Source organism: Heterodontus francisci, chromosome 47 (genome assembly GCF_036365525.1).
Source record: "Heterodontus francisci isolate sHetFra1 chromosome 47, sHetFra1.hap1, whole genome shotgun sequence".
Taxonomy (NCBI): Eukaryota; Metazoa; Chordata; class Chondrichthyes; order Heterodontiformes; family Heterodontidae; genus Heterodontus; species Heterodontus francisci.
In genome coordinates, this window is record NC_090417.1 from 18,123,506 (window position 1) to 18,134,151 (window position 10,646).

The 10,646-nt window shown below is 45.9% G+C and overlaps 1 protein-coding gene across 2 annotated transcripts in view; it reads right to left on the bottom strand.

Annotated features, from left to right (window-relative positions):
* Positions 1-10,034, bottom strand: part of LOC137357190 (erlin-2-like) — a 28,583-nt gene extending 18,549 nt beyond the window's left edge. The window contains exons 1-5 of one of the 2 annotated variants that reach the window (XM_068023330.1): positions 9,991-10,034; positions 8,766-8,882; positions 5,571-5,652; positions 3,665-3,711; positions 2,766-2,827 (exon numbers count right to left, since the gene is read on the bottom strand). In XM_068023330.1, the coding sequence (XP_067879431.1) occupies positions 2,766-2,827; positions 3,665-3,711; positions 5,571-5,652; positions 8,766-8,872 (298 nt within the window). In that variant the 5' untranslated portion in view covers positions 8,873-8,882; positions 9,991-10,034. The other variant, XM_068023328.1, reaches the window with a different exon arrangement.
* Positions 10,035-10,646: the final 612 nt, after the last annotated feature.

A 10,646-nucleotide genomic window follows, 5' to 3' on the forward strand; every position in this document is an offset into this window, starting at 1 on the left:
ATTTAAGGGGAAGCTGGATAAACAAATGAGTAAGAAAGGAATAGAAGGATATTTAGATTTAGATATACAGCACAACCACCCATTTATACTAATCCTACACTAATTCCATATTCCTACCTGTCCCTATATTCCCCTACCACCTACCTATACTAGGGGCAATTTATAATGGCCAATTTACCTATCAACCTGCAAGTCTTTTGGCTGTGGGAGGAAACTGGAGCACCCGGAGGAAACCCACGCAGACACAGGGAGAACTTGCAAACTCCACACAGACAGTACCCGGAATTGAACCCGGGTCGCTGGAGCTGTGAGGCTGCGGTGCTAACCACTGTGCCACCCCATATGTTGATAGGGGAGATGAAGTAGTGGTGGGAAGAGGCTCGTATGGAGCATAAATACTGGCATGGACGTCGGGCTGAATGGCCTGTTTCTGTGCTGTAAATTGTCAATTCTTTTTATTCGTTTGTGGGATGTGAGCATTGCTGGCGAGACTTGCCTTTGATGCCCATCCCTCATTGCCTTTGACAACTGAGTGGCTTGCTGGGCCATTTCAGAGGGCAGTTAAGAGACAACCACATTGCTGTGGGTCTGGAGGCACACGTAGGACAGACCAGGTAAGGATGGCGGATTTCCTTCCCAAAACGACATCAGTGAACCAGATGGATTTTTATGACAATCGATGATAGTTTCATGGCACATTACTGAGACTAGCTTTCAATTCCAGATTTTTTTTAAATTAATGAATTGAATTTATTCATCGTGAAATTAAATTCCACCAGCTGCTGGGGTGGGATTTGAATCTGTGTCAGCAGGGCATTAGCCTGGATCTCTAGATTACTAGCTCATGACAATACCCCAACGCCACCATCTCTCCCTTTCCTCGAGTCATATTTACTTAAAAGCTCGCACTTACATAGCAGCTAACCTCAGGACACCACAAGGTGCTTCCAGGGCAATGAATTATGTTGGAAGTGAAGTCTGTGTTGTAATGTAGGGGAAGGTGGCCAGTTCACACTGACAAGTTATTGACCTGAAACATGAACTGTGTTTCTTACTCCACAGATGTAAAGGCCTGCGACCCGACTCAAACCTGACGGGACCCAACGACATGCCGGGTTCAGGTTGGGTCGGGTCACTCTTCCTGGTCCGGCTTTCGGGCTCAGATCAGGTCAGGTCCGGGTCGGACACACACAGTACTACCTTTTGCTCTGCTGGGAGGAAAAGGGAAGTTCAGTAAGTACGCGTCAAAATTTGAAAAGCCTGCCAGAGCTGGGAGTCTGGGACGTCAAGGAAGGAAACGTGCATTTGGACTCCACAGACTCTGAGTCTGCACAGTGAGCGAGTTAGCGTCTCTGTGACGTCATCGCGCTCATGCTGCAACTTCCTTCCATTCCATTCCATCCATCCAAAAGTGGTAAGTACAATGAGCACACTATGGATGTAAAACAAATGCTGTCAACTGGAGAAAGTGAACATTCTGGTGGTCAGATCGGGCTTGGGTCAGGTCAGGCACAGGGAAAAATGGAAGGACTTGGGCCGTGTCGGGTTCGGGTCGGGTTTTTCTTTTCCAGACCGAAGCAGGCCTTTACACAGATGCTGCCTGACCTAAGTATTTCCAGCATTTTCTCTTTTTATTCTAAGTTATCAGTTAATTTATTCTGGGAGCCGATTGAGGGATATATGTTTTTTATAAAACTGTGCAGCGGTGGTTTGAGAGCAAATATTCTCCATGCCGAGGACCTACTTTGTTTTAAAAAGGATAGTCTAATGACCATGACTTGTACGTTGAATGGAACAGAGCTGGCTGCAGTTTCAAACAGCTTGACGCCAGCGTCTGGTGGCTGAAACATGCTCCTGCAAGTAATGTGGAACAAGCACTGGCCACTGTCCTTTCCAACAATGACACGGAATCACTCAGATTTACAACACTTTACACTTATATAGCACCTTTAAGATAGCAAAACATCCCAAAAAGCTTCACAGGAGTGTTATCAGACAAAGAGTGACATTGAACCTCAAAAGAAGATATCAGCACAGCTGACCAAAGATAAATCTTAGGGAATGTGTTAACAGGAGGAGAGAGAGAGAGAGAGGGGTAGAGAGATGGAGGCGTTGAGGGAGGGAACTCCTGAGCTTCGGGCCCAGGCAGCTGAAGGCAAGGCCACCAACGGTGCTGCAATTGAAATCAGGGATGTTCAAGAGGCCAGAATTAGAGCAGCTCAGGTATCTGAGAGTGTTGTCGGGTTGGAGGAGGAGGAGTGAGGCCATGGAGATATTTGAAAACAAGAATGATAATTTTTAAATCGAAGTGCTGCTGGAATGGGAGTCAATGTCGGTCAGTGAGCACAGGGGTGATGGGTGAACAGGACTTGGTGATGGGCGAACAGGACTTGGTGATGGGCGAACAGGACTTGGTGATGGGTGAACAGGACTCGGTGATGGGTGAACAGGACTCGGTGATGGGTGAACAGGACTTGGTGATGGGTGAACAGGACTTGGTGATGGGCGAACAGGACTTGGTGATGGGCGAACAGGACTTGGTGATGCGTGAACAGGACTTTGTGCGAGTTTGGATACAGCCAGCAGATTTACAGATGAACTGAAATTTACAGAAGGTGGAAGTTGAGAGGCCAGCCAGGAGAGCATTGGAGAGCAGGAGTCTGGAGCTAACAAAGATACAGGATGTGGGTTTCAGCAGTGGGTGGGCTGATGCAGGCAAAGAGACAGGTAATGTGGTGCTGATACAGCTGCTGCAAGCTGCTTACCTGCACTCGGAATGAGGAAATTCACCACTTCTATTCTATCGAAGTAGATCATGACACCACCGCTTGCAGGGGAGAAGAGGAAAGCAAAAGATTAATGTTGCTCTAATTTTAGCAACTTACCATTTAGAACCTTCCCTGAGTCCCACATGTTTTGGTGGCAGCCCTCTTTATTGGGGAGTTTTGGTTCGGGTCATTGAGCAGCTATGATCTTCCACCCCTTTGCACGAGATGAGATCACTGAGAACCAACAGGGTGAAAGGTCAGAGCGTTGAGGGCACCTTTGCTGTGCTCAAGCAGGGACATAAATCAGAGCATAATCTGACTCTGGAGACAAGGGAAGTGAAAGCCTCCTCACCAGTGGTCTCACATTGTTAGGAGTTGACTCCACATGGAGTGTAACTTGAACGGGGTGGTAGGTCAGGTTTAAAAAGTTCTCAGAGGACACACACGGACCAACACAAGCGCACACAAAACCCATATGGAGTTAATTTCATCTTTAATGCAGAGAAAAACAGCTCCCTTAAGGAGACAGAGGCTCCCAGGGAAGCAAAATCCGTGTCGTTACACGTGACCCTGAGTGAGACAGACTACCCTGTTACAGTTACTGCATAAGATGCAATAGAGCATTGGAAACCACAAGAAGTTCATCATTCTGCCCCAAGAGCCTGCAAAAAGCACACTTAAATCACCGGACTCGGGTTGAAACTAATAAATCGGATTTATTCACATGTAGGACGATTACACAGAAGCAGCAATTCCTTGACGGCGCCCATGTTTAGTAAATGATAAAGATGGAACCAGGCCACATGGAATTAAATTGATCCTTCTATTGTTCCTGTGAGTGCGAAGAGAATCAAGAAGGAGCGATAGCAAGTCAAATGCACAACACAAATACGTACCTTGTGCCACAAGGAACATTTTTCACTTCGTCTGTCTGCACAGTATTCTGAAAGACAAAGGGTTAAATTAAAATTTGTATTGCCTTAGAAAAAGGAGAGACAGCTAGTTGCTGGTTACACAGGGCAGGAACATCACAAGACATTTTGTCCAGACAATCCCTGGACACTGGCTTAAAACTGCAGAGCGTGCTGAGAAATTGGATTCCAAAAACAAACTAAACAAGCTCAACCATCCTTGGAGAGGGTGCAGAGGAGATTTCCCAGAACGGTACAGGGGTTGAGGGAACTCAGTTACGTGTATCTCTTTACCAGAGAAGGTTAAGGTGAGATCGAATAAGAGATCAGCATGTAAAATTAAAGCGCATGGGACTGGGGGTAGTGTATTGCGATGGATAGAAAATTGGTTGGCGGACAAGAAAACAAAGAGTAGGGATAAATGGGTCTTTTTCCGAATGGCAGGCAGTGACTAGTGGGGTACTGCAGGGATCAGTGCTAGGACCCCAGCTATTCACAATATATATTAAAGATTTAGATGAGGGAACTAAATGTAATATCTCCAAATTTGTAGATGACACAAAACTGGGTGGGAGGGTGAGTTGTGAGGAGGATGCAGAGAGGCTTCAGGGTGATTTGGACAAGTTGAGTGACTGGGCTAATGCATGGCAGATGCAGTATAATGTGGATAAATGTGAGGTTATCCACTTTGGTAGCAAAAACAGGAAGGCAGATTATTATCTGAACAGCCATAAACAGAGAGGGGAATATGCAGCGAGACCTAGGTGTTCTCATACACCAGTCGCTGAAGGTCAGCATGCAGGTCCAACAGGCAGTAAAAAAGGCAAATGGTATGTTGGCCTTCATAGCGAGAGGATTCGAGTACAGGAGCAGGGATGTCTTGCAGCAATTATACAGGGCCTTGGTGAGGCCACACCTGGAATATTGTGTGCAGTTTTGGTCTCCTTATCTGAGGAAGGATGTTCTTGCTATAGAGGGAGTGCAGCGAAGGTTTACCAGACTGGTTCCTGGGATGGCGGGAATGAAGAAAGAGGAGAGATTGAGTCAGTTAGGATTATATTCACTGGAGTTCAGAAGAGTGAGAGGGGATCTCATAGAAACCTATAAAATTCTAACAGGACTTGACAGGGTAGATGCAGGAAGGATGTTCCCGATGGTGGGGGAGTCCAGAACCAGGGGTCATAATCAAAGGATACGGGGTAAACCTTTCAGGACTGAGATGAGGAGAAATTTCTTCACCCAGAGAGTGGTGAGCCTGTGGAATTCACTACCACAGAAAGCAGTTGAGGCCAAAACATTGTATGTTTTCAAGAAGGAATTAGATATAGCTCTTGGGTCTAAAGGGAATCAAAGGGTTTGGGGCGAAAGCCAGAACAGGTTACTGAGTTGGATGATCATAATGAATGGCGCAGCAGGCACGAAGGGCCGAATGGCCTACTCCTGCTCCTATTTTCTACGTTTCTATGAATACAGATGCTCAAAATTCTGAAGGATTTTGATGGAGTAAATAAGGAGAAGCTGTTTCCACTAACAGGAGGGTCGGTAACCAGACAGCTCAGATTAAAGGTAAGTGGGAAAGCAACTAGAGGCGAGACAAGAGAATTTTCTTGAAGAAACGAGTCGTTACGATGTGGAATGTGCTGCCTGAATGGGCAGTGGAAGCAGATTCAACAGGAACATTGAAAAGGGAATTGGATAGCTCTGTGAAAAGGAAAAACATTTGCAGGGCTATGAGGAAAGTGCAGGCAAGTGGGCCAAACTGATCCCAGGAAGCACAGTTAAACCAATTAGATTTCAACCAGGGCACAATGAGGTGGGAATTTTGATGCTTGCTACGTGTTTGTACTGATGCCCAGTACCGTTCTGGCTGTAACATAACTATAGAACCCACCTGTACTGCTTTGAAGGTGGTGATAAAGGGGAGCATCAGATGGAATCCTGGACCACTCGTTGCCTTCAACAATGCACCACCCCTAAGGAAGAATGAAAACAATTAGAGAGCCCAATGACCAGTGGGGGAACAACAGAGTAATTCGACAAACTTCACTCAAAAATATTCAAGAAATATTTTTTCTAAACTCGAAAGCAGCCTCATTCCGACAATACAGATCTCCCTTCTTGCAGTAACCTCACCGAGATCATTGAGGCAATTTTAACCCAACCGTCCCAGCAGGAACGCTGACGGGATCAAGAAGGGATTTTCAACCTCCTCTGACTTACTATGACTGTTATGCTGTTCTGAATACATAATTCAATATCCTATTGATTTAAAAACAGAAAATGCTGTAAATATTCAGCAGGTCAGGCAGAATCTGTGGAGAGAGAAACAGAATTAATGTTTCAGGTCGATGACGTTTTATCAGGACTGGAGATACTTAGATATAACAGGTTTTAAGGAAGTACAAAGATGGTGGCGGGGGCAGGATGGAAGAACAAAATAGAAGGTCTGTGATAGGGTAAAAAGGAGATTTAAATGAAAAAAAGGGATGATGGTGCAAGGCAAAAGGAGATGGTAATGACACCAGTAAAGAAACAAAGATGGGCCGAGTGGAGGTGTCAATAGGGAAAGTGGAATCACCATCAACAGCTGCTACCCCAAAACAAATGGGAGCAGAGTTTATGATCTGAACTCAGCGTTGAGCCCCGAAGGTTATAAAGTGCCTAAACGATAGATGAGATGCTGATGGAAGATCACAGACCAGAAACGTTCACTCTGTTCCTCTCTCCACAGATGCTGCCATAACTGCTATTTCCCGCACTTTGTATTTTTATTTCAGATTTCCAGCATCCGTCATATTTTGCTTTTATTTTAGCTAAAGTAAGTGTTGGTCCCTCAGAGGATGAGACTGGATAATTCATAATGGGAAACAAGGAAATTGCAGAGACTTTGAACAAGTATTCTGGACCTGTCTTCACAGTGGAAGACATAAAAAACATCCCAAGAATAGCAGAAAATCAAGAGGCAAAAGGGAGGGAGGAACTTGAAGCAATCACTGAGACGAGAGAAAAAGTACTAGAAACACGAATGGGACGGAAGGCTGACAAGGCCCCTGGACCTGATGGCCTGCATCCTAGCATCTTCAAAGAAGTGGCTGCAGAGATTGTGGATGTATTGGTTCACAGTCTTCCAAAATTCTCTCGATTCTGGAAAGGTCCCAGCGGACTGGAAAACCACAAATATAACACCTCTATTCAAGAAATGATGGTGGGGTGGGGGGGGTGGGGGGGGGCGGGTGTTGGTGATGGAAATCAGGAAACTATATGCCGGTTAGCATAACATTGGTCATGAGGAACCCGCGAAAATCCACGATGAAGGAATCAGGAGCAGGGAATTTAGAAAATCGGAATGCAATCAGGCAGAGTCAACATGAAAGGGAAATCGTGCTTGACCTGTTTATTCGAGTTCTTTGAGGATGGATCCAGCAGGGTGGATAAAGGGGAACCAGCAGATGTAGTGTATTTGGATTTCCAAAAGGCAATCGACAAGGTGCCACATAAAAGGTTACCACACAAGATAATAGCCCGTCGTGTTGGGGGTGATATATTGGCGTGGACAGAAGATCAGCTAACTTAACATGAAACAGAGAGTCGGGATAAATGGGATATTTTCAGGTTGGCAAACTGTAACCAGTGGAGTGCCACAGGCAGCAGTGCCGAGACCGCAACTATTTACGAACCACATTAATGACTTGGAAGTACGGACCAAGTCTATTGTAGCCAAATTTGCAAATAATCCAAAGATTGGTAGTAAAGCAAGGTGTGAGGAGACGACAAAGTGTCTGCAAAGAGATTCAGATAGGTTAAATGAGTGGACAAAAATGTGAGGTTCCCACTTTGGCAGGAATAGAAAAGTAGAATATTACTTACAGGGAGAGAGACTGCAGAATGCTGCAGTACAGAGGGAAACATTCTCTCAGCACGGGTATCCTTGTACATAGATTGCGAAAAGTTAGCATTCAGGTACAGCAAGTAATTAGGAAGAAAACTGGAATGTTGGCCTTCATTGTAAGAGGGATGAAACAAAGAAGTAAGGAGGTCTTGCTGCAGCTGTACAGGACATTGGTGAGATCACACCTGCAGTACTGCATACAGTTTTAAGGAGGGATACACTTGCATTGGAAGCAGTTCAGTGAAGGCTCACTAGGCTGATTCCTGGTTTGTCTAATGAGGAAAGTTGAGCAAGGTGGGCCTACACTCATTGGAGTTTAGAAGAATGAGAGGTGATCTGATTGAAACAGAGAAGATTCTGAGGGGCTTGACAGGCTAGATGCTGAGAGGATGTTTCCCCTCATGGGGGAATCTAGAACAAGGGGCCAGTTTCAAAATAAAGGGTCTCATTTTTGAGACTGAGATGAGCAGGAATTTCTTCTCTCTGAGGATCATTAATCTCTGGAATTCTCTTCCCCAGAGGGCAGTGGAGGCTGGGTCATTCAAGACTGAGTTCGACAGATTTTTGATCTACAAGGCACAGGCAGGAAAGTGGAGTTTAGGCCACAATCAGATTAGCAATGATCTTATTAAAAGGTGCAACAGGCTCAAGGGGCCGAATGGCCTACTCCTGCTATTTATGTTCTTATGATGGCCATTAAAGTACCGGAGAAACGCGTGAGGGAGGGAGCCTGAGTAAGACTGGAACAAAGAATGTTCCACCTATCCCACAAAAATGCAGGCATGACTGGGACCCATATGGCTTCCCAAAGCGACATCTTTTATTTGGAGGAAGTGAGTGAAGATAAAGGAGAATTTATTCCACATGGTTTCTCTGATTGCCGCTCTGCATTGGTTGTGCAGGTTGAGTCCAGTGAGACTTTTCCATCTCTTGGAATTCCCTCCTTTCCTACTTCAGCCCCAGACATCGAATGAGAAGTGTCTATTTCTCCTCCCTTTCTCTTTACATTTCACCCACCAATACTCTGCTTTTGACCAAATCACTCTGCAGTTTCCAGCTGCCACCTCAGTCTCCAATTCTCTTCCAAGTTTGGCATTTTGACGTAACTGTAAATATGTGCGCTCCCGTGAGGCCTGAACGTGGAAAACAAAAAGGAACCCGAGTATCCAGTGTGACCTGGGGGAGATCAAGCCTCACCTGTAGTAAACGGCAATGTGACCCTCTTCGACTTTGTGCACAGAGGAGAAGATCATGGCAGCAAGGATGGCAGCAGTGGCCGCCACGACTGAACTGAGCTGCACCATCGCCAACAATCTGCAGAGTGGCAGAAAATAAAATTACATTGAGTCGACAGCACAGAAACAGGTCATGCAGCCCAACCAGTCTGTACCCATTTTTATGCTCCTTATGAACTCCCAATGGGCAGATCCTTCTATTCCTTTCTCCCTCAACGGTTTATCCAGCTTCACCTTACATGCATCTACGCTATCCTTTCCAATTACTCCGTGGTAGCGAGTTCCATATTCTCACCACTCTGAGTAAAGAAGCTGCTCCTGAATTCCTATTGGATTTATTCTTGATTATTTTACATTTATGACCCCGAGTTCTGATCTCACCCTGAAGTGGAAACATCTTCTCCAAGTCTAGCCTATCAAACTCCTTCAGAATATGAAAGACCACTATCAGGTCATCCATCAGCATTCTCTTTTCGAGAAAAGTGCCCCAGCCCTTTCAATTTTTCCTGATGGATTTAACCGCTCAGTTCTGGTATCATCTGTGGAGATCCTTTAGCACCTTCTCCAATACCCTTTCTATAATTTGAAGAACAGAACTGTGCGATGTGCTGCAAGTGTAATCCAACCAAGGCCCTGTACAGGTTTCACCTCAAGAATTCTAGAATTGCTTCCTTTCCCTTTTTATGACCTTGACAACCGCCATCACGACTTTCAGTGATATGTTTATCTACACCTCCAGATCTCTTTGCTCCAACCTCTTTAAAACATGCGGCCTCCTTACAAACAATTTTTATAAGAAAATGACGGACGCTTCAGTAAACCAGACGATGTGTAAAAAAAGACTTGCATTTATATAGAGCCTTTCTCTAACTTCGGACATGAGAAAGGCCTTTCACTGCTGTGATGTGGGAGATGTGTGCACAGCAAGATCCCACTCACAGCACTGTGATAATGATCAGTGTTGGACTGAGGTGAAGTGAAGGCCAAGTGTTGGCCTCAGAGCCCGGGCTCCCCGCACAGCGGCAGCTTCGGCCCCAAACTCCCGCCGGTAGCAGCGTTCCCAGGGCTGCCTCAGGCTGGCGGCCGGCAACGCTGTCACACAGCGAGGTCGCTCTGTGGAGACCGGGTGATCCAGGCGGGGTCTGGGGTTTGTCTCCTTCACCCCCTCCTCCCTCTCCCTCTCTCACCTGCTCCGCCGCCTTCTGATGACGTTACAAGCACGCGACGGGACATCTGGCAACAGCGCCGCCGGCAGGCAGCCGGAACACATTGCAGGCTGGAAGCAAAGAGCATGGAGACAGGGAGAGAGAGAATGTGGAAAGAGAGAGAGAATAGGGAAAGAGAGAGAGAGAGAATGGGGAAAGAGAGAGAGAGAGAATGGGGAGAGAGAGAATAGGGAAAGAGAGAGAGAGAGAATGGGGAAAGAGAGAGAGAATAGGGAAAGAGAGAGAGAGAATAGGGAAAGAGAGAGAGAATAGGAAAGAGAGAGAGAGAGAATGGGGAAAGAGAGAGAGAGAGAATAGGGAAAGAGAGAGAGAATAGGGAAAGAGAGAAAGAGAGAATGGGGAGAGAGAGAGAATAGGGAAACAGAGAGAGAGAGAGAATGGGGAAAGAGAGAGAGAGAGAATAGGGAAAGAGAGAGAGAGAGAATGGGAAAGAGAGAGAGAATAGGGAAAGAGAGAGAGAATAGGGAAAGAGAGAGAGAGAGAATAGGGAAAGAGAGAGAGAGAGAATAGGGAAAGAGAGAGAGAGAGAATGGGGAAAGAGAGAGAGAGAGAATAGGGAAAGAGAGAGAGAGAGAATAGGGAAAGAGAGAGAGAGAGAATGGGGAAAGAGAGAGAGA